The sequence below is a fragment of the Primulina eburnea genome, chromosome 1 (assembly GCF_022965805.1).
Source record: "Primulina eburnea isolate SZY01 chromosome 1, ASM2296580v1, whole genome shotgun sequence".
Taxonomy (NCBI): domain Eukaryota; kingdom Viridiplantae; phylum Streptophyta; class Magnoliopsida; order Lamiales; family Gesneriaceae; genus Primulina; species Primulina eburnea.
In genome coordinates, this window is record NC_133101.1 from 55747077 (window position 1) to 55771613 (window position 24537).

The window sequence follows — 24537 nt, forward strand, 5'->3', positions numbered from 1 at the left end:
TATTTTTTATCTTAAAATATCAATTTTTATTCTAAATATAAATAAATAAAATATATCTTAAGCATATACATTAAAATCCAAAATCATGTTCGCCACGTCATACGCCCAAATGCTTAGACTATCGGACGGTCGGAATTCATCCGGGACACGTGTCGGCTTACTACTGGACGTAGGGACCCTGGTTAAATCTCAACCACACTCTGGTTTAACAACCGGAGTATTAAACTTTTTAAAAAACCTTATCATCTCTGCACTTAGCTGCTCTCCACCTCATCCTCTCAGCCTTACCTCTCTACAGACCTGAATTTACCATTGTGCCCCTCCCATGGGGTACTCGTTCCCGGAGGAGGTTCTGGAACATGTTTTCTCCTTCCTCAGCTCCGACAAGGATCGGAACGCTGTTTCCTTGGTTTGCAAGTCTTGGTACGAGATAGAGCGGTGGTGCCGCCGCCGTATCTTCGTGGGGAACTGCTACGCCGTCGCGCCGGAGATCGTGATCCGGAGGTTTCCTGAGGTGAGGGCGTTGGAGATGAAGGGGAAGCCGCATTTCGCCGACTTCAACCTGGTGCCGGAGGGTTGGGGGGCGTATATGGACCCGTGGATCTCGGCGATGTCAGTGGCGTACCCTTTTCTCGAGGAGATCAAGCTCAAGCGCATGGTGGTGACGGACGATAGCTTGGAGCTGATCTCGAAGTCGTTTAAGAATTTCAAAGTGTTGGTGCTCTCGTCTTGCGAGGGTTTTACAACTGACGGTCTCGCTTCGATTGCTGCTAATTGCAGGTGATTATTTGAGAAATGGACTAGTTTTGTGTTCTCTTGAATATATGTCTGTTTGTTTTTTTTTCCTGAGGGAGCATTGAGCTATTTCTTTGATTGGCGCGGATTAAATGGAAACAGAAAAGAATGAGGGAATGCCAAGGAATTTTAACCCGTTCTGTTGTGATTTTTCGTTCACGAACTGCGAAAAGTGAAGTTCTGACTTCTGAAGCTTTATGGAGCGAAAGTTTAGTGTTTAGATTTGGCTTAACCTTGTTGAGGACTTGAAAGATTGTTTTATTGTCGACCTTTAGCTTTGGATTGTGTGACTTTTCTCGTGAAACTTGGAAAATATAAGATAGATCTGAATTTGATCTCATTTTCTTAGAGATGTCTTTGGATGCGTAGTGTCGTACAAGAAGTCAAAGTTGATCTTCCAACCAATTCACCATGTTAACAGTTTGATTTACTGATACGGAGATCCTTGGTCTCTTGCTTTTGGAATATCGTGACTTGTAGTGTTCTTTGGTGGGCTGTCCGGGTGTTTTTTTTAAATTTTTTTATTCTAATTATTGAGTAGATTCTGTCTTTTCCTGCCCTCTATGAGTATGATAGTATAGTGAAGTTGTACCTCTGTTTTTATCACTTCTTTCTTTCATTCTTTGTTTGTTTTTTTTTTTTTTACTTTTTACAATCTGGCGTTCCTAAAGTTGAAACTTTGATGGAGTACGATTGAATAGTGAAGTTGTTCCTCTGTTTTTATCACCTTTTGTTTTGTTTTTACTTTTTACTGACTGTCGTTCCTACGTTTAAGCTTTAATGGTTCAAGTTCAAGTTCAAGTTGTTTAACTGTTTACTACTACGTGTATTCACTTTTTCTGTGGTTGGATATTTGATTAAGTAAGAAACCAATTACAATATATTTTCCCGCTTGGTTATGTTGGAAAATTCTGGCGTAAATATTCTTTGGTTTTTTAGATATTTTTAGGTCTGCCTTTCCTTTTTACTCTTCCAAGTAACCCTAAGATATGTGTATGTCCGTGCGGGGACCTAGAAACTCGTCTGGGTTAAATCGTGATTACATGATTTGGTTCATCCTGGGAAGAATTTAGTTTCTTAATTGAATTAGTTGTTATCCACATGATCACAACACTGTTGGCGGAGTACTGATTTTGAAGCTCGGGTATTATTGCAATGCAGGAATCTTCGAGAACTTGACTTGAGGGAAAGTGAAGTGGAGGATTTAAATGGGCATTGGCTTAGTCATTTCCCTGACAACTTTACCTCACTGGTGTCGCTGAACATGTCTTGCTTACACTCTGAGGTGAATTTGTCCACCTTGGAACGACTGGTTGCTCGATCTCCTAATCTGAAGACGCTTCGGCTCAATCGTGCTGTTCCTCTCGAGAAGCTCCCTAATCTACTTCGCCGTGCACCTCAGTTGGTTGACTTGGGTACAGGTGTCTATTCCGCTGAAATCCGGTCCGACACATTCTCTAACTTGACAGAATCATTTTCCACTTGTAAGCAGCTTGAAGGCTTGTCAGGTCTTTGGGATGTGGTTCAAGCTTATCTTCCAGCCATGTATTCCGTCTGCTCCGGTATCACATCACTGAATTTAAGTTATGCAACCATTCAAAGTTCCGATCTAGTCAAACTTGTTGGCCAGTGTCGAAATTTACAGCGTCTATGGGTATGTGATTTTACTTGACCTTCCATGCAATTAATAAAGCTTGCAATCACAGTAGTGAACTGTTAAATGAATTATTGTGCTTGCTTCCTGTTGTATAATTGTTAATCGCAAATGGACATAAATCTCTGGTTGAAATGAATTATTCTTGGGTTTGAATTTCTTTTTAGATATTGAATCATGTTTTGAAATTTTTTAATATAGATTGTGTAATACATTTATTGCATTAACGTCATGAAACTAATAATTCTTGTATTTTCACAGGTTCTGGATTACATTGAAGACAGTGGTCTTGAAGCTGTTGCAGAGTCTTGCAAGGATCTGCAGGAACTTCGGGTGTTTCCTTCAGATCCTTTTGGAGGAGAACCAAATGTATCTCTCACTGAAAGGGGGCTTGTTTCTGTCTCAGAGGGCTGCCCCAAACTTCAATCTGTTCTTTACTTCTGCCGTCAGATGTCAAATACTGCTTTGATTGCTATAGCAAGGAATCGGCCCAAGATGATCCGCTTCCGACTGTGTATCATCGAGCCTCGGGCCCGTGATTACATAACCCTCGAACCACTTGATACTGGTTTTGGAGCCATCGTGGAGAAGTGCAAGGATCTACGGCGCCTTTCCTTGTCTGGTCTCCTCACTGATCGAGTATTCGACTATATTGGGACACATGCTAAGAAACTGGAGATGCTTTCCATAGCTTTTGCAGGGGATAGTGACTTGGGCCTGCATCATGTATTGTCCGGGTGTGAAAGTCTCCGGAAACTGGAGATAAGAGACTGTCCATTTGGGGACAAGGCTCTTTTGGCCAATGCTGCAAAGCTGGAGACAATGCGATCCCTTTGGATGTCTTCTTGCTCAGTTAGTTATGGAGCGTGTAAGCTGCTTGGTCAAAAGATGCCTATGCTCAATGTCGAAGTTATCGATGAAAGTGGGCCTCCGGATTCGAGACCTGATAGCTGGCCTGTTGAGAAACTCTACATTTATCGGACAGTTGCAGGACGAAGACTTGATATGCCCGATTACATCTGGAAAATGGATGAAGACAAGGAACTGGAATATTCTTAAGAAAACAATCCAACTTAGCTATCCACCGGTTCTTGCTTACGAGAGATTGAGGTAAATGTCCCCCTATATATGTTCCATTCAATTTTATTCGCAACTTAGTTGTGTTGTATTTGTCAGTAACTACGTTAATCATGCTGAGTTATTTGTTTTGACTTTAGCTCTGTAATCTGTATGCTACTATACGCGAAACCTTTGCAATCTTTTGGCGAGTTGATTTGTATAATAGTTCTATATAAATGTTGTTCATCAAATTATCTGAAACAAGAAATAAATGGTGTTGTATGAAAATGTGAAGTGATTGATGTTTAAGGTTCTGTAGGAACCTTTTTTATGGGTTTCCTTGAATAATATTCTACTGTTGCAGTCTCCATCCATCCATCTCTCTGTTTTTGTCATTTTTCCCTTGGCTCGAACCATGATTAGATTTATATATATGTATAATATACATATATATATATATATATAGAATATACATATATATATATATATATATAGAGAGAGAGAGAGAGGTATAGCATTGACTGCAGAGCCATGTGATAGATTCTGAGGATAGAGAGAGGGTTGGTTTGTGTTGCCAACTTTATTAAAAATTGCTGGAAGTAAGTATTCATTTATTGATTCGTTCTCGCCTTTTCATAATCACCTGGCCACCACTATTTTCTTTGGACTACAGCCTGCCCTTTGAACACACTAAAGAGCCAGCCGGTTTGATTTCTGATTCAAAAAATTACTAACTTTTCATCCACTGTCCATTCCTAAATTCGTGATCCCTATTGGTCCATTTAACAATTTTATTATTATCGCAACTTTTTTCCCTTTGCTAAAAAGATATTTTCAGTTTCATGTTGTATTTGGATCGATGAATTTAACACATGAGATAATGGGATATCCTTCTAAAAAAAAAAACTGAATGGATTTGGAACTCTTGACTTGTGAAAGCATGACTTATTTTAAAATGATTTGTATTGAATTTAAACATTTTTATATAAAAAAGTTTTGTGGGCCTGAAAATTCAGATTCGATATTCATTTGAGTGAGGGGATAATATTATTTTGGTACATGAACTGTAAGTCCATAGAACTAAGATGCTTAAAACACAATGTATTAATAATGTAATATAAAAAATAAATACATTCACATAAAACGTATTTTATTGAGTTCATCAAATATATAATATAAAAAAAAATCAAAATAAATTATTAAAAGTTTTCATTTTCCCCCCGTATACAAATTTGTAAAAACAATTTTAATACCAAAAATCGTTGAGAGCTGTAATAAATAACAATGAAATGAAGCTAAAAAGATAATCTTTGTTAAAATAAATAAATAAATAAATAAATATCCCTGGGCGAAATCAGAGTACACTAATTATTGTATTTGTACTTGGAGAAGAAGAATTCAAAGCGGTGATATATTATTGATTCTGACAATGACGAGAGAGTGTAATAATATTGTGGAGATAAGTCAATATTAGACAAAGAAAAAGTGTTGTGGTTTGATTTGTACGATAGGATTGAGTCGTTGTTGTCCAATCAATCACACTTTGCCCTCACTTTTGGACTCAAAACTCGACCCAATTACTTTGTTACCAAGGAATCTCGTTAACTCGATCGTTTTTACCACTTTCCCTTCTTTCTTCACCTAACTACACTTGTTTTTTATTTGTTTTTCTTAAGTTGGATTTTTATTATATTCACAAATTTAATTTGATATACCTCACGTTGGGCTATGTTTTATCCCATCGAATAAATGTGTCGGATCGGATTGGAGACGTGTCTACAATAAAAAGTAATATATCCGACATAAAAAAATAATCGGTCGGTGGAAATTCGTCTCACATAATTATCCGTGAGACGATCACATGTGAGTTTGAGTTTTTGTGTTCAATATTATATACAACCTGTATATAAATTTCATATCACATATATTTAAATTAATGAATATTAATACATGTTATTCGTGTGCCAAATAGCTAGTACATATTTTAATAAGAGCAAAGTTTGCAGTCAAATTATTCGAAACACACAATTGTGACCAAACTTTTTCAGTAGACCACACATATAAGAATAAATATTACTCGTCTCTTGGTTCCTATGGATTGGGTAGCACCAATGTATATCGACATAATTTTGTACAATAATATCCAATTAGTTTCTTTTACAAATTATCCAATCGGTACTTCAAGAAAAAAATAATTTAGTTTTCGGGCAATTGAAAGGCGAGAGAAAATGATGAGTTTAAAATTTATTCTTGATATGGTAGTTCATGAATTTGCTTTTGAACTTTACCCAAAAATATTTTAATAAAAAATAATTTAGTTTTTGGACAAATGGAAGGTGAGAGAAAATGACAAGTTTGTGGAAAGAAATTTATTCTTATTTTGGTCGCTTTTGTACGATGGAAATCATATTTCCACAATGATATGATATTGCCCACTTTGGACTTAACAACCAATGAACTAAGTAAGGCCTTCGGTAGATTTGTTTTTGTACTTTACCCAAAAGATTTCATACCAATAAAGATATCTTCCATCTTACAAACTCATATTCTTTCTTAAAATGACGAGTTTGTGGCACATAATATTTATTCTTGATTTCGTCATTTTTGTTGTATAATGAAAGTTACTTATCTCCACAATTGTATTATATTATCTATTTGGGTCTAAGCTCTAATGAATTAGCTTTTGAGCTTTACCCAAAAATATTTCGAGCGAAAATAATTTATTTTTTGGACAAATGGAAGGTAAGAGAAAATGACGAGTTTGTGGTAAGAAAATTTATTCTTGATTTTCGTCGTTTATGTTATACAATGGGATTCACTTTTTTCCACAATAATATAGTATTTTCTAGTTTGAGCCTAAGTTCTCATGTATATATTTGCTTTTGAACTTTACCCAAAAGACCTAGGACCAATAAAGATATCTTCCAATTTATAAACTGATCATGACCTTCCTTATATATTTTATCGTAGGACTTTGGTTAAATTCCCAACAGTTTTTAAATGAGTTTTGTTAGTTATCCGCCAAATGATTTATCACGAAGTTGAATTATTGTGTAGTCAACAAATATAATTATTCTGTGAATTATAAGCTTATTTAGTCTACATAAGTGGAATAAAAGAACAAATATATTATATATATTATACAAACTAGACTAAATATTTAATCTAAGACTTATTTTAAACTCAATCCTCTTTCAATTACTAAGCCAAATATATCACAAATTCAAGTAAAACAAAATAGGATTTTCCACTTCAAGAAAAGGAGAAACTCGATTCTAGCCTTAGGGTGGTTCCAATGGGCAGTGCCCGATTGCAGCATCGAATTTCCCAAAAAAAGTTTAGTTATAGCTTTTGTTTTCTACCTCTGCCTATGGCAAATCACTTTTCTGATCATAACCTAAATTTAGAAACATTTTCTTTTGAACAAATTCGTGCAAAAAGGGATTAGATGAGATAAAACTGATTGATTAACTGAATTATTGATTTGGTGGTTATATATTCTTTTCATCTTTTCATAAATGGACATTTAGATTCAAATGTATTTTTGCCGAAATATGAAAGTTCTGACCGTTGGGTGAACTCTATTTTATTACATATAGTTAGTTACTAAGGCACACGCGTTGTGTGTAACATAATTGCACGAATATTGTTTAACATTACAAATATTAAACATTATTGCTAATTCATGCAAACAATTAAGAATGAAATGAATTATTATCATTACACATATATAATATTACTGTTGACAGCAAACCTTAAAATCATGTTAGTTTGTTGTTGGTTCTTTAGACCGGATAACAAGTGCGCCAGGAATTTCATCACCATGATGATCGATGATGATGATCTCGAGATCGTGACCGTTCGTTTCGACGTCCGTCGAATTCTCTAGTGCTTTATTAAGTTCCTTGATGGTGTTCAAATCATGTATCTTGGCTTCTTGAGGTTGAATCTGCTGCTTCCTATTCTTGTACACCATGTATAATATCATCTGCATGATTCCAAACGAAAACCCTAGAACGTTTGGTGCCTGTCACATGTAATTTAGATGAAACTAATTAGTATATTATTGTAAATTTAATTCACTAATTTATTAATTATATTTGTACTTACAGCAATATAGTAATCTTTGATCAAGAGACCGTAGAAGAACCACATGACGGCGCAAAGTGTGAGGAAGAAAGAAAGTGAAAATGGCATGAATTCCACGCTTTTGGTTCTTATCACTTGTCTCTGCATGGAAATTAAATTTATATATGGTTAATATTTTTGGAAAATTATGCATGAACTCGTCGAAAATTGACGTACCATGATGCTCAGAGGAGCAGCAAAAACGCTGACAGAGAAGGCAGCACAGATCCAACCCACGATTCGGACTCGATTTTCCCCGTTTGAAAGAAGACTTGTGCCTCCAATGACTAATCCGAGTGACATGAAATTAATCAAGAGGAGCTGTTTGCAGGCGAACACCTTGACAAAGGAATTCTCATGTTAAATGGATCGATTAAGTTTGCGAATTTCAAGAAAGATATGAATTATACAAACAAGTTTCTGCGCACGCACCTTGGATTCTTTTGTTGCATAAATCATGAAGATTGTTAGATAAAAAATTTCGAAAACACATCCGATAGTGTTGATCGTAATGAGAATGAGTACATTTTGCTTCAGGAAAGCGTAGTATAGATACAAAGTGGCACTGAATAACGCCACTGAATAAGGGAATGATTGGAATCCCTCTGTGGATTTCTTCTTCCATATTCTGTAAAATGTTGGGCTGCAAAAACAAATTCAAATCACAAAACAGAAAAAAAAACACACAAGAAAATGGAAAGAGAACGGATTAAAATACTTACGCCGGCGACAAGTAAACCAAGAACGACACAATATTGCCTTCGAGGAAAACAATATAAAAGTCAGTATCAATTTCTCAAAAAATTAAAGAAATATCACATTAGTTTCAAGAAGGAAGGGAGAATATATATACCAAGAATGCCAAAAGCAAAGGCCAAGTGATGAACCGATGAAATTGCCATTCTTGACTCAGTGAAGTTCTTGGTTTTCAAGTCTGGCTTGGATTAAGGATTGGCTGAGGATTATATAGCAATGGAAGAGTGTTTCAAAGTATTATGTGTATTTGGACACAAAATGAGAATGAACCAATGCATTGGTTTTTATTGTTTAATTAGGAAACTTGCACTTCAATAAGAGAACTAACGTTGTGGGGAAATAGATCGTTTAATTAATTGGTTATCAATTAAATGAAATAAATTAATTCGTATTTTATAACATGATATTTGATAGAGCCAGCTGAAGTTTAGCTCAAATCTTGAACAAAAAGTTGAAGAATTTTGTGGTTGTTTTGCTTGTGCGTGCTTACTCGATAACTTTACGGAAACTACAAATATTATTCGTGGATTATCGAGTAAAATAATTTGATATTCAATATTTCAAATATGTAATGAAACGATATTAATTATGCTGACGTTTGGGAGCTTGGACGCATTCGATCAGTTAGGTTTGTTTATTCCTTTGAACTCACTCCACATTTTACACCCACGTCTTTCTTTTGCGTTTAATATGGCTTTTCTTCATGCAATCAATTAAAATCGCATTTCCAAATCTAAATTCTAACGGACAGTTTCAATCTGATTCCACTTTTTGGGTTTTTTTTTTATATATTTTTTATTGCTACACGGCCTAAAAAACACAATATTCAATATATGCATAAACACCTATATATATATATATATCATCAAATACAATATGAATCGATTCTTTTACATTCAAAGTACATTTATTAAAGACTCTATAAGGTTTACTAACTGATGAATAACCCAGAAATATTTATTCTGCAGATTTTGCATCAAAAGTTTTCAAATAATTTTTGCCATTATCATGAATAAAACATCTGCATCCAAATATTCTGAAATAAGACGTCACACTTTTATGTCCATGCCAGATCTTACATGACGTTTTTAAATGATTTTTGTTAATCATTTATCTGTTCTGAGTGTAGCATGCAGTGTTTACTGCTTCTGCCAAAAATCTTTGAGAAATATCAGAATCAGCGAGCATTATTCTAGCAGCTTTTTAAGAGTTCGATTTCTTCTCTCAACTACACTATTTTTCTGAGGAGTTCTTGCTGCTGAGAGCTCATGCTTAATCCCAGTATTTACTGGATAAAATTTCGGTTTAACGCAATAATCTGTAAACCATACTGATCAAATAAATCGCACTTGACAAACCCTTTGCGACAGACTTGCTAGAGAAAATGTTGGTAGGCAAGGGCAGAACCACTTTGTGGCCTATTCAGGCTCTAGCCTGGGAGAACTTTTCTATTTTCAATTTTTTTTTTTTTATTTTGATCCAAATTGTATTAAGCCCGATATTTCAAATAGAAAAATAAACAAGAAAACTTAAAATTCACTTTATTTGCTCCACCAATTCGATACAAAAACACAATGTTCGTTTTGTAAAAGATCGATTTTTTTTTAAAAAATAAAGCATCTAGTTTGTGGTGCAAATTTTCTAAAAAAAAATTACAACGTTTTTTTTATTAAATAGATTTTTGCTGGATGTAACATTTGACGATTTTTTTGAATGATTACATCAATAATGTCCATGGAACGCATCTCAGATATTTTTTTTTAGCAAGAAACGTGGAAATTTGGGAAAACAAATCAATGATCCATACAATCTACGTACAGCTGTATTAATAACTAATTTGATTATTACGAACTCAGTGATCTAATCATTAGTCTCCGACGAACCTGTTTCAAAGCAGCAAAATGAGATTAATATTATTTATTACAATGATTCTTCATCAGGAAATTCAATTAATTATTCAAGAAGCAGTCCACAAAAATGGACAACAGATCACGTGCTCTCTCAATTATCATTAACATCTTTACGAGGAGTTAAGCCAGAAAAATAAGATCTGTTCTAGAGAATTAAACCAAAATATAAGATCCATGCAAGAATTTATGATTCACATTTCAATTCTTGAGGAATAATATTAATGCATGTCTTGAATTTATTATATAATATTTATTATTTCTGGAAGAACCTGTTGGGCCTTTAGGCTCACTAGTTTTCGTCGATATAGGTAAAGAAGACTAGGTGGTACTGACTGGTAATGATGAGCGGACTAGATGTGAGGAGCATCTGATCCGAGCGATTCTATTTCCGCTTACGAACGTTTATTGGATTTAAGTATTTATGGGTTGACTTCTAACATTTATACCTTGTTAGTATTTTGGATGTTGAAGATTATCTTCGACATTTAATAGAATATAATTTGGACGAAATTTGTTTGTGTTTTGTTTTTATACTTTTGAATAAAATTTTGGGACGTTAATTTCATACACATACAAAAATGTATTGTGGAAGAATCGAAAGTTTTTAGTTGGGAAATTAATAAAAAAAATGTAAATAATCTTTCTTCTTTTTGTTGCAGTCAATTAATCAAGATACACAATGAGACATATTGGTGACAATTAATTTCATTACATGAATGCATAATGAATGTTTCTATATTAAGGATAATAATTAACGAACGCGCAAATTAATTAAAGGCATAAGTATCTGAATAACATGTAGTTTAATTAAATGCATAAGTATTTAATTAATTGTGAATGTCAGTGTTGTGGACGAGAGAGAATGAATAACAACCAATTATGGGAATTTTTGTTTGGTAATAGTAGGCAATGAGATTGCTTTACTTGATTTTGGATACATATTTCTTACAAGTGGAGTACATGGTGTACCATATGAGTATATTCGTACTTATATTTTCAAGACAAAAAATTGTGTGAGACGGTCTCACGGACGTATTTTGTGAGACATGTCTCTTATTTGGCTCATCCATGAAAAAATATTACTATTTGTGCTAAGACTATTATTTTTTATTGTGAATTTTGGTATAGTTGACGCGTCTCACATATAAAGATTCGTGAGACCGTCTCACAAGAGACCTACTCTATTTTCAAAATAAAGTTTGCCACTCCTTATTAAATGATTACTAAAATATGAATGGAAATAATGACCATTTCATGAACATGAAGATGATAGATTCAAAATAATTCGAAAAATCAGGCAAAAAAGCTGATCATAGAAGCATGTGAATATATATAGGACTGTGAACTCATTTTGTTGTTTTGTCATATGTTTGCTAAAACAGGTTTGATGATAAGAATTTTGGTGAGTGCATTTGAATAAGATTTTTTTTAAAAAAAAAAAAATTCATAAAATATTACTAGATATAATATTACTTATGTTTGTTTTGTCCGATGCTTAAACTCAAGTTCTACAAAATATTAGAGTATCATGGTGTGCAACGGTTGGCTAGGGAATTTATTGACTCAAGTGTAATAAACAATCTTTATTTTAATATAATTTACTTTTTAATAGGTTTCGTTATATTTTATCTGTATACCCATACAAACAACATAGATAAAGTCCTTGATTATGCTTTAATACAAATGAATCGTAATTCGATGTTGAATCTCATTTGTAAACACTGCATATTCTAAATTCGTTCCTAGTCGATTCAGCCGCCTAAAACATGGATAAAAGTTGCTTGAGCTCGAGACTAGAATCTGTGATGTTGTATAATGCGTTTTTTGGTAAGAACATAGAGATATCCAAACATACAGATGAAAAATCTACGTTTCTTGGCAGACTTCTGCATAATGATATCGGGTTGTTTTCTTCGTGTGTGTGTGTGTGTACGCGCATATCACTTGATGGCATACATTTACTTGCAGTGAATAGGAGATATTAAGTATAAGAATTGACTTAGACAAAATTCTTTATTGAGAACTTAAAATTTTCAGGAATGATGCGAAAAGGAAAGCACAAGGGCAAGAGGGGAAAATATTCAAATTCACTTTCTTATCAAGTTTCTGAATGGTTATGGATAAATGGCAAATTATGTTAACATATAGAGGTAATTGCAAGGATTGAGACAGGAAAAAAATCCCCACCTCTTCCTATAATTTTAAGATTAAATGATCGTAACAGAAACACAACCACTCTATTGAAGAAGATGAATGTATCTAACAGATGCACGCCGCACTGCAAACCTTACCGATCCAAACTAAAAAAAATGACGACGGATCAACGGAATCACTTGGAAAATAATTCAAGAAAGAATTGGCAATTTATCTCAAAGCATTTGAAAAACTTAATTTCTGTTGAGCTATCATCGATCATTCTCCCCACTTGTTATTACACGTGTGTTGTATGAACCACAGTGGGAGCACTTGTGCCCAAGTATGTGGAAAATTGTCTTGCTGGAGTTGTTACAATCGTTGCATAGTACTGAAACCTGCAGCGTAAAATTATTTTCCTTAACGATTTATTTGAACTTAACTTCATAGCCCAAATATGTGGAAACTTGTCTTGCTGGTGTTGTTACAATCGTTGCATAGTACTGAAACTTGCAGAGTAAAATTATTTTCATTAACGATTAATTTGAACTTACTTCATAGCGGTATTCTTCAGGCATTGCAGTAGCCTCAATCTGTAAAAAGAAAGAAAGAAGGAAAGAAAAAGGTGATTCTGGCATTGGAAGAATATCATCTTCTTTTGCACGTTCATAATTGAAGTCTCGATGACCTGACTTGACAAGCACGAGTTATTTCAAAATGCTTAGTGAGCGGAAACAATCTCACTTGATAAGATTCTTGTTAATATTGGTAGAATTACTGAGATGCTACACTTATCTTGCGTGGGTTTAATCACGATGGAAGAAAGATCGACAAATAGGATATGAAATGATTTTTGCGTTTTACTCCAGTTACGAGTTACTTTTGACACAAATGGGGGATAAAATTTTGGAAAGACAACGAGAGAAACTAAACAACTGAAAATCGTCAATCCATATTAGGAAGCCCACGGGCTCACCAAAACAAGCCAAAAGCGGTAAAGCTGATAATGCTTACACTATTCTGCACAGTACTCACCAAAATGAACTTACAAATTCTATGTTATAACATGTTGCACCACAAAAATTCTTCATAGAGTTGCAAATTTCTACTTCCATGACCTCTCAACTATTAGGAACAGTACAAGAACCCAGAATCAACTCATTTCTTACATTGGTGTCGAGTGAAGACTTGAAAAAACATTAAAACCAATTTAAAAAGAAATGGTAACAGTTAAATAAAAATGGAATGGGAGCATACCTCCTGATCCAACATTTCCCAAGTATCGGACATATTAAACACTGATTTAGAGCATATTGGACAGCGGTACCTGTAAAGTAAAGCAAACTCATAATGTGCTATTTCAGAGAAACAAGAATAGGAAAGGGCAAAAAAAGGAATACCATTTTCGTAAAAAGGAAAAATAAGAGAAATAAAATGTATACTTACTGGTTTTGGCTGAGCATTTCCTCATAACATTCCTTATGCATTGTGTGCCCACACTTCAGAATTAATGTCACTTTGGTAGAATCAAAAAGAAACTGCAAGCATGCAGAAAAGTGTTTGGTCTAAGCTAAGGACATTAGACAACACATATTTCAAGTGTATAATGTAAAGAGTACAATACCTCGTAGCAGATGGGACAATGGCTCTTCATAGAGTCCTGCACACAACGGTGATTGTTGTGCAAACCCATTGAATAGCACGAACCTGCACTTGCAAAGAATGTAATAATTTGCTGGTACCAAACAAGAATTCAGGATCTAAGACAATTTAAAATGAAGAGCCATCGAAATTGTCGATATTATCACAGCGGAGAGATCAGAGTTTCCAACCTAAGGTGATAAATTATCCATTTTTCTTGGTGAGGGAATGGATGAGATTTATTTATTTATCTTTGAGACAGTGTTCTAAAACTCGGCCTAGGCATGTTGTGAGGCCCAATTAGCTTTGGCCCAGCCCATTTTCCATTTAAATATTTAAACCCATTTGTTGAGGGTTGGATACGGCTAAGTCCAGAGAAGAAAAGCATTTTCCCCTTCCTTGCATCCCGTCGCCCTTTTCTTCTGTTCTGCCGCCTCGCGTCTTGCCGCCATTAGCCGGAGGATTTGTGCAGCAGCTTAACGACTTTCTTCCTCCTTTCCATTTGCTTCTTTCCTGCCATGAACTGGAAGGTATCGAGCTCGATTTGGCTTAATTTCCAGCAGCAGTGTGCGTAGCTTCGAGTCGGATTTTAGGTAAGGTTTTAGCTTCGATTTTTGGTTGTTCTTGGTGTATTAGTTTATATAAGTGAAGAATTGAGCTTTTCCCCTAATTTCCAGCTAGGTTTCCGGCGTGAACAGTGTTTCCGGCGACTTTTCCGGCGAGCCATCTTTTCGAAATTTCAGTTGTGCATTCTAGCCTCGAGTATTGAGGTATTAAGCTTGAAATTTCAGATTTTGATCGAGTTATATAGGCTGCCCGGATTTCGAATTTTAACCGAGCCGATTTATTTTGGTTTAGTCGTTTGGTATGCATTGTAATGAAGTGTATAGCGAATTTATATTGTAGGTTTTATCGTTGGACGAGTTTCATTCGATAGCCTTTAAGATTTACCGGGGTATTGTAAGTTGTAATTGAGGTACGCTCAAACCTATATCATTATGACGGTTATATTGGCGTGTACGAATATTCGGTGAATGTTGTTTGCTATGATGTGCATTGAATGTTTATATTGTTGCATTCATGCATAAATTGTATTGGCATAACATATTGAGCCTTGACTCCTTTGACGGCTATTTATGTTGATTCTGTTGAGATATTTTGAGTCATCAGAGGGACGAGTGGATTAGGATTAGCCACATTCCCAGATGACAGCTAGGGACGAGCGACTTAGCTACTCGCATTCCCGATGCTACGTGCATGGACGAGCGGCGATTTGATGCTGCATTCCTGGCACGGGTGGCCACTGTTACTGTTGATGATGCTTTTCGTTTGGACTCCATTTGGTATCCGTTATCCCATTGTTACCATTCATGCATCGCATAGCATTGCATTTACTTGATATTATTACATGTCTTTTATTTGCGTCATGATTTTACTGGTTTGTCGTACTGGGGTCCGACCCCTGTTTTCTTTTGATGTTGTGGTTGTTTTTGATGCCATAGCAGGTCACTCCAGGGGTTTTGACGCGTCTGGTGGAGCGTCAGCGAGTGGTACCCAGTAGTCAGTCGGTTTGTGTCAGAGTTCCCAGATATTTATATATTATACTGGTTTGATACATTTGCCAGGGAGATGCCCTGTGTAGCTGTATGGTGTTGTTTTTATGTTGTGTTGGATTTTATTTGTGGTATGTTGTGTCTAGTCCTGACCAGTGCGGCTGTAGGATGTTTGTTTGGTTGATTGTGAACTTGACGTTATTTTCAAGCGTATATTGTTGTTGTTGTGTTTTGAAATTTTTGGGATGTCCTACTTACGGGGAGGTCATGCCGAAATTTCTGTAGGCACAAATTAACGTTTTAAACTCGTTTTCGCTGTTTACACCATTAAATCACTGTTGTTTGGTAATTAAATATTAACTAAGTGCACGGGCCCTGACAGTTTGGTATCAGAGCGTAACTGGGATACGCTCGAAATAGAGTCTAGGACACTCGAGTTTAGACACAAATAAAATGATTGTGCATGTGTTTGATTATTTGCTCTTACTTGTTTATATGTTTTGAACAAATTGTATCTGCATGACTAGGGCGTATTGGTTTAAGTTTATGCTTTTATACTCAGCCGATTATTTTGTTTCTGCTTGTGGATTAAATACCTGTGTCTTGTAGATGGCACCTGGTCGGAAGAGTAGAAAAGGAAAGGAAGTTGTTCAGGAGTCTGAAGCTCCTAACGTTAGAGGACTGAACGAGACTGACTGGGGAAGACGAGGTCGTCGCCCTCGGGGTGAAGCACGAAATGTTAATGTTGACCGTGAAGTGGATCAGTTGACGAGAGGAATAGGTGAAATGGAATTAGTGATATCTCGATTTCAGAATATGCGTCCTCCTCGATTCTTTGGGAATGAAGATGGCGAGAAAGCTATAGCGTGGCTAAAGAGTATGAAGCGTTTGTTCAATATGTTGGAGTACACCCCTGATTTGCAGCTTAAGTTGGCCATTTGTCAATTAAAGGACCGAGCTCAGTTGTGGTGGGAAACTACCGAGGAAGCTTTGAAGGAATCGGGTGAAAGAGTTACTTGGGATGTGTTTTGCGCTCAGTTTGCTCGAGAGTATTCACCGCCTTCATACTATTCGGCCAAGGAAGCTGAGTTCAATAGATTGACTCAAGGTAATATGACTGTTGTGGAGTATGCCTCTCAATTCTCAGCGCTTCTTGCCTATGTTCCTCATGTTGCTAGCAGTGATCGGAACAAGCTATCGCATTTTATGCAAGGATTGAATCGAACTATTTGCACTTTGGTAGTCGCTGGAGCACCTGTTAATTATGCCGATGCCGTTGTGAAAGCCAAGAATGTGGAGGCGAGTCTACTTTTGGCAGAACCACAGTCAGCCCAACCAGGTTTTCCTCAGAGTTTTGGAGGTAATGTGCCGATGCCAGTGGGTGCACCACTATACCCATCTTTATTGCCGTATCAGCCTTCGCAGCCTTATCAGCAACCAAAACAGAAAAACTTTAAGGCCAAAGGAAAACAGTTCAAGAAACAGACTCGTAGCAGTTCTTCTAGTTCCTGCAGTCAGCGTGGAAGCTCAGTTGGTTCCCCAGCTGGAGTATTTTGTGATCGTTGTTGTGGTAAGCATTTCAGTACTCAGTGTACGGGAGTTCAAGGATCTTGTAATATCTGTGGGCAAGTTGGACATTATGCTAGAGTATGTCCGAATGCAGCAAGACAACAATTTCAGCAACCTCAGTTTGGCCAAGATTTTAGAGGACAAGCAACTAGGCCTTTTGCTCCGACTCAGTCTTTTCAGCAGTCTAGCTATCCTCAGCCTAGAGGTTCTGCACAGCAGCGTTTCCCAGGGCCACAGCAGGCTCGAGTTCATGCTTTAACCCAGGATCAAGTTCAAGATGCACCGGGCGGAGTTATTGCAGGTATCTGCCTTATTTTTAATCATCCTGCTCGTATACTGATAGACACAGGAGCATCTCATTCATTTGTATCTGTTGTATTTGTTGATGAGCATGAGATTGCTACTACTCCGTTGATAGATACTGTGTCAGTTTCTACTCCTGTCGGTGTATGTTTGATGTCTCATGAGATAATTCTGAATTGTGTGATTAGATTCGATGACAACATTATGATAACTAATCTCATCAAGCTAGATATGTCTGACTTCGACTGTATTCTGGGAATGGATACTCTGTCTAATTATCGAGCTACCGTTGATTGTTTCCATGGAGTCGTCAGATTCAGACCGTATTATGGCAATAAATGGAATTTTTACGGTAGTGATTCGCAATCATGTATTCCATTAGTGTCAGCAATGGAAATGTTCAGACTTTTGTCAACAGGGCATGAAGGATTCATGATCTATGCAGTCGACGCGACTCAGGGAAAAAGATTGGACGTTTCAGATATTCCTGTTGTCAAGGAATTCCCTGATGTATTTCCCGATGAAATTCCTGGATTTCCACCCCAGAGGCAAATTGATTTTAGCATTGAGTTGGTGTCCGGGACTAATCCTATTTCGAGAGCACCATACCGTTTGGCTCCAGCGGAATTGAAAAAACTGAAAGAGCAATTACAGGACTTATTGGAAAAAGGCTATATTAGACCAAGCATGTCACCATGGGGAGCTCCGGTATTGTTTGTCAAGAAGAAAGACGGAACGATGAGAATGTGTATTGATTACAGGCAGTTGAACAAAGCTACTGTGAAGAATAAATATCCTCTGCCGCGTATCGATGACTTGTTTGATCAGTTGCAAGGTACGTCAGTTTATTCAAAGATTGATCTTCGTTCTGGCTACCATCAGCTCCGAGTTCGAAAGGAAGATGTGCCGATGACAGCATTTCGAACGCGTTATGGGCATTATGAATTTCTAGTTATGCCTTTTGGATTGACTAATGCTCCTGCAGTTTTTATGGATTTGATGAATCGTGTTTTTCGAGAATTTATAGACAGATTTGTTATTGTCTTCATAGATGACATTCTGATTTATTCGAAAACAAAGAAGGAGCATCGAGAACATTTAAGGTTAGTCCTCCAGACACTCAGAGCAGCGCAATTGTATGCAAAATTTTCTAAATGTGAATTTTGGCTGGACAGAGTAGTATTTCTGGGTCATGTTATATCAGCTCAAGGAGTATCAGTGGATCCTAGTAAAGTGGAAGCTGTTATCAATTGGCCAACACCGACGAATATTTCCGATATTCGCAGTTTCTTGGGATTGGCAGGATATTATAGGCGTTTCATTGAAGGATTTTCTATTATAGCAAGGCCTATGACCCAATTAACGCAAAAAGATCGACGTTTTGTGTGGACTGATGAATGTGAGTCAAGTTTTCAGACTTTGAAGGAAAAGTTGACAACAGCTCCAGTGCTAGCTTTGCCATCAGGCTCAGGTGGATATGTTGTTTGTTCAGATGCATCTCTAAATGGACTTGGATGTGTTCTAATGCAAAATGGGCGAGTGATTGCATATGCTTCTCGTCAGTTGAAGCCGCATGAGACCCGATACCCAGTTCATGACTTAGAGTTGGCTGTCATTGTGTTTGCATTGAAGTTATGGCGTCATTATCTGTACGGTGAGCAGTTTGTGATTTATTCGGATCACAAGAGTCTTAAATATCTTTTCTCACAACCTGACTTGAACATGAGACAGCGTCGATGGATGGAGTTACTTAAAGACTTTGATTGTGAGATTCAGTATCAACCAGGTCGATTGAATCTTGTTGCAGATGCTCTCAGCAGGAAAGTTCAGAATGCTATGCTGACATCTTTGACTATCTCTAAAGTTCACGAGCACTTGGGAACTTCAGGATGGACTTATCAGATCAGTGGAGACTACTTTATAGTGTCATCTATTCAAGTCGAGCCACAGATTTTGTCCAGAATCAAAGCAGCACAGAAGACCGATCCGCATATTCATAGATTGAAAGAATTGTCTCGAGCAGGTCAGACAGAAAAGTTTAGTGTTGCTTCAGATGGTAGTCTGCGCTTTAATGGTAGACTTGTGGTTCCTAATTTGATAGATCTGAAAGAAGCCATACTACGGGAAGCACATTGTAGTCGGCACAGTATTCATCCAGGAATTCGAAAGATGTATCATACCTTGAGAGCTCATTATTGGTGGGAAGGTATGAAGAAAGACATTTCTCATTTTGTGGCTAAATGTTTAACGTGTCAACAAGTTAAAGCCGAGAGAATGAGGCCTGGTGGAATGTTACATAGTCTTGAAGTACCGCAGTGGAATTGGGAGCACATTGCTATGGATTTTGTGACTCATTTGCCTCGTTCTAATCGTGGTTGTGATGCGATTTGGGTGATTGTTGATAGATTGTCTAAATCAGCTCATTTTATTCCGTATGATCGTACTTGTACTTATATGAAAATGGCGAAACTGTACATTGATCATATAGTGAGATTGCATGGTGTGCCAATAACAATAGTATCTGATCGTGATCCAAGATTTGCTTCGAAGTTTTGGGGAAGTTTGCAATCAGCTTTGGGTTCAAAATTGGCTATGATTCAAGATTATTAACGTTTTAAACTCGTTTTCGCTGTTTACACCATTAAATCACTGTTGTTTGGTAATTAAATATTAACTAAGTGCACGGGCCCTGACACGTGTCCTAGGCGCTAGTTGCCGCTTGACCGCACCGAAAAGGTTTTAGGCAGCCAGCCTATGCGGCAAGGGCGCCTAGGCGCTCTTAGGCGGGCCTGAGCGGGTCAAGGCGGTTCAAGATGGGTCTAGGCGTTTAAAGTTTGTTTGGGAAATTTTTTCGGCTTTTAATTTTTGAAAGCCGAATTAAACTAGAACATGACATAAGAAAGAATTATAGGATCGTGCTTTTAATTTTTTGTGATTGAAAACCCAATTAAAACCATGATCTGTTGGCTTGCGCTTGCCCTAATATGCCACTCTCATTTTCTTTGTCTATTTACTCCTGCACACATAAGAAAATCGAACCAGACCCCAAATGTTTTTCATTATTTTGATTTCTTTTGCATTGTCTTTTATTCTAATCCGCCTGAAGCAGAAGGAATGAACCAGGTGTTAATTGGATTTTAATAAAGTTTGGGCTAAAATTTAGTTTTAGAACCAGTACAAGTCTCTTGATACCGTGGAATCCGTCTAGCGACGCCTATTCCTCGCCTAGGCGGCCTAGGCTCTAGGCGCTAGTCTAGCGCCCGACTAACGCCTAGCGAATTTTAGAACCATGCGATGATAGAGGTGGGTTAGAGCTGTTAGCTAAGAAACTTAATAAAACTAATAATTTGGTGAAATTACCCCAAAACACATATAATGTTGGGGCTATTGTCTCTTTCCTCACTCAGAATCACGGTTGCACAAAAAAATCATTTACATCAAATATGTCAGGTAAATTACATCGCCACATTCATACATATAAAAATGCATCAAATGAAGTATAGGATGAGTCAAAATACAAAAACAGGCAATAAAAATTAACATAGTGCAAAAAATGGTAAACAAATGTATACCCAACTTATGTTGTGCGGAATGTTGAAAATTTTTCTTGCAAGAACTTTACATTAAAGCTTTGCATGCAATTCAATTCTATTAACAGACAACTAAGAACATAACTTGAAAAGAAGATTAATATTTCGCAATAGTCCAAAATTAATCGACTTACCACAATTCGGGCAGTGAAAGAAATTTTCCCGACCACCAACTCTGGGAGAGATGATTGCAGCAAAACAAGTGTTAAAGATATTTAATACAATAGTATCACTAGATTTGATAACGGCTATTGTGTTTACGTAGCTCTTTACCTACAGATCCCACAGCCATCACAATGAAACTGTTTTTTAGTTATCTGTAACACAAACAAGCTACCAGCATTATTGTAGGAACATAATTGAAAACAACTATATCACCGCACTCAAGTTAAAAGAGTTCTTCACTTTTTCCAGTCTAGAAATATTCGTAACTTAGTGACATCTGTTCAAGAAATAATAATCAATAATTTAAAAATTCAATACATCATCATCGTAGAATTTACAAATATCGCAGAAATACTCGCCAAATTTGACCCCACAATTTGAGCAGACTGTTGCAAGCCTGCCAACAGCAAACAAAAAACACATATCAAAGAAACCAAAAAATTCAAGCTTGAGGCGACCTAAACCACACAAAAGTAAGAGAAACAAACATCAATTACACCTGTTGTTCTGTACCACAGACCGCACAAATAACCTAGAAGCGTCATCATCAAGATAACAATTAGTTTCAAAATTACCTTCTTCTAAAAGCAAATAATAAAATTCATATCATCAACCAAAGGATAAGAGGCAATTGAATCGCACTTCCTTAACGTCACTGCGAACAAGATCATGTCTATCTTTTGGATTGCTCAAAGCATTCTGAAAATTCAAGAATATAAAAAAAATGAGCCCCCCAAAACAAAGATGACATCAAAGCTTACGTAAACACGACACAAAACTGACAGTGGCATCGTTGTGACAGTGGCGGCAAGTGAAAATCTTATCGCAGCAAGGGGTTCTTAATTTGCATCTTCTTCGGTAATGCTCGCACCTAATAAACCACATTTGACGGTAAAAAATATTATTTCCTCAATTTTATAAAGAATAAGAAAATCAAGCATCCAAAAACATTAATCACAGAAGAGGAAGCAACCCATGAAGCAATTTTTCGAAATCTTGACGTGAAATATCATCATCATCCCCATTCTGAGGTTTTTCACTGGCAGCATAGGATGTGTTTGCGTCCATAATTGGCGTCTAGAGTGCGAGAAATAGTGATATAAAACTTCGCCCAAATGAAATCTTAAATTCAATAGATTTGATTCGATGTGGAAGTAGTTTTTAGGGTTCCGCCAGGACTGTGATTTTGTTCCTGGGCGGTATTCGATTTTTTCTTCAATAAACGAACGAATTAGTGGGAACTAAATCGCTCTTTTCTTTGGTCATAAGCGTAGTTTGGAGAGATGCGATGTTATGTTAACGACAATTTATTATTAAATTAATTTGATGAAATAAAAATTAAATTGTGCTTAAATATTACATAGATATATTTATCGGATACACTGATAACATTCAATAAAAATAAAAAATAAAAAATAAAAAATTGTAGCCTACTAAGAGACGATGTCATCAGAGCCGTCGAATTGAGTCTAAGGTCATCTCCAACACTACACCAAAATGAGTTAACATGTTCAACGGGGCCTGCGCAAAATAGTGCAGCCTCTTCCTCCTACACCAAATTTGGCAGAGGAGTTTTCTATATTTTTTATATTTAATATAAATATTTATATTTAAAATTATAAATATTATTTGAATAATAGTATATTATTGATTTTATTATTTGAATAATTAGATATTTAATCATAAAATAATAATAGTTCATTTTTAAAATATTTATTGATATCATCTGAGGCTTGGAATCAAAGAGGAAACTGATACGTGGCATTGTTTTACCAAACTTTTCCTTAGTGGCTTTCGCACACATGGAGGTTATTGGTTTCCAGCCTATATACCATTTTCAACTCAAATTGAGCTAAGAAAAGGAGAAATTTAAACTCCAGAATAATAATGAATATAAGATTCTTGTTTGGAATTTTACGAAACATAAAAGGATTTACGAAAGATATACCAGAGAAATTAAACAACAGAGGATTTATCGAGGGCCCAAAGAATCATAAATTCATAAAAAATCACCCATAAATGCCTTAAACGCCATTTCTCGGCTAAGCAGGCTGAAGGGCTACAATATGAATTTATTTTTCCCGGATAAACTCGAACCTTGTGTTAACCATTTCCTGGTTCATCTTCTTACCTTATGTTCTAACCAAAGACTCTTATATTACATTAAATTCCAGAAATTTAAATAAATCTTTTATTATATCAATCTGATTCCAAGTTACAAATAAATATAGATCATGTCATAGTAAGGAAAATAATTTAGCACGAATACTTTAGCCTGTCATTCAGGCTAATCACTGAAATATTTAAATTAAAAACAAAAATAAAAACAAAAAAAATAAAAACAGTAAACTTACAAGGTTGTAAGCAGAACTTCAAACTTTTTATTGATTTACTTCAGAAGGGTTGTATACAAGAGAGAGTAGAGAAAGGGGAGCAAACTCGACCGTGTCCTTCTAAGAACACAGAAATAACCTATATATAGATAGAAGAGCCGGACATCAAACCCCGGATTCCATCTCAAAATAAAAATAGTAAATGCTTTATTAAAGCAAAAGTAACATGGTTACAAAATTCAAAAAGTAAATAGTGATATGCCACCCACTTTTTGTCATGATATGCCATGATGATGTGTTATTCCACCAACTCTTGAATAGTAATATTCCACTTTCAACGATTCTAATCATCTTTGGTATTATCTTTGAGAGATTTCTTCAAACTTTCAAATATATCCTCAATTTGAGATAATTGAGGAATATCCTCATCTGGATCCTGTGCATCATGCATCTTCATTAGATGTATGAATTGATTATCACTGGAATCTGAAGCCATTGATTGGTCTGATTTTGAATCGGAACATCCCATATTCTTATAAAGATCTTTTTTCATTTCATCAATGTAGATTTCTACCATCTTCTCTTTAGAATAGATCTCTGAATATTTTTGAGTCAGAATTTTAAATGGACTCATTGCATCTTTTTCTTTTTGTTGTTGATTCAACAAATCTTTCTGATATGAAGAAATTTTTTCTTCCATTTGAAGTAAGGTGTCATGACCATGAAGTTTTCCAGATACTGGATCTTCTCGTAACATTTTATCCCAAAATTTTGTAGAGCTAGTTCTCCATAGACAAGGGATACCTTCATCTGTATAACCAAATTCTGGCTGCCATTTCCAGATCCATGGAATACCGAATTCCATGAAGAATAGACATAAAGTCTTTCCATCAATCCAATGTTCAGAAAAACTTTTTGTAATAATTGGTGCAACATTCAACCAAGTAT

The 24537-nt window shown here is 36.0% G+C and overlaps 3 protein-coding genes across 5 annotated transcripts; 1 reads left to right on the forward strand and 2 right to left on the reverse strand.

The window, feature by feature from the left end:
• The first annotated feature begins 238 nt into the window (after positions 1-238).
• Positions 239-3876, forward strand: LOC140832168 (protein TRANSPORT INHIBITOR RESPONSE 1-like). Its single transcript, XM_073196025.1, has 3 exons — positions 239-780; positions 1957-2449; positions 2711-3876. Exons 1-3 carry the CDS (start codon positions 326-328, stop codon positions 3506-3508), a joined length of 1746 nt encoding a protein of 581 aa, XP_073052126.1. The 5' UTR covers positions 239-325; the 3' UTR covers positions 3509-3876.
• Positions 3877-7163: 3287 nt separating this feature from the next.
• LOC140812722 (bidirectional sugar transporter NEC1-like) lies at positions 7164-8609 on the reverse strand. Of its 3 annotated transcripts, none has more exons than XM_073171091.1 (6): positions 8490-8609; positions 8359-8395; positions 8162-8279; positions 7814-7975; positions 7619-7738; positions 7164-7535 (listed from the first exon to the last, which is right to left on the reverse strand). In XM_073171091.1, exons 1-6 carry the CDS (start codon positions 8536-8538, stop codon positions 7275-7277), a joined length of 747 nt encoding a protein of 248 aa, XP_073027192.1. In that variant the 5' UTR covers positions 8539-8609; the 3' UTR covers positions 7164-7274. The 3 variants fall into 3 exon arrangements, with proteins under 3 accessions (XP_073027192.1, XP_073027183.1, XP_073027177.1); XM_073171082.1 differs by having other exon boundaries at positions 7814-7957; positions 8069-8279; XM_073171076.1 differs by having other exon boundaries at positions 7165-7535; positions 8069-8279.
• A 3868-nt stretch (positions 8610-12477) lies between these two features.
• Positions 12478-22491, reverse strand: LOC140832169 (E3 ubiquitin-protein ligase MIEL1-like). The gene is made up of 12 exons (XM_073196036.1): positions 22230-22491; positions 22040-22127; positions 21899-21955; positions 21754-21788; positions 21575-21653; positions 21365-21408; positions 21226-21266; positions 14060-14142; positions 13882-13973; positions 13693-13762; positions 12990-13028; positions 12478-12833 (listed from the first exon to the last, which is right to left on the reverse strand). Exons 1-12 carry the CDS (start codon positions 22322-22324, stop codon positions 12708-12710), a joined length of 849 nt encoding a protein of 282 aa, XP_073052137.1. The 5' UTR covers positions 22325-22491; the 3' UTR covers positions 12478-12707.
• Positions 22492-24537: the final 2046 nt, after the last annotated feature.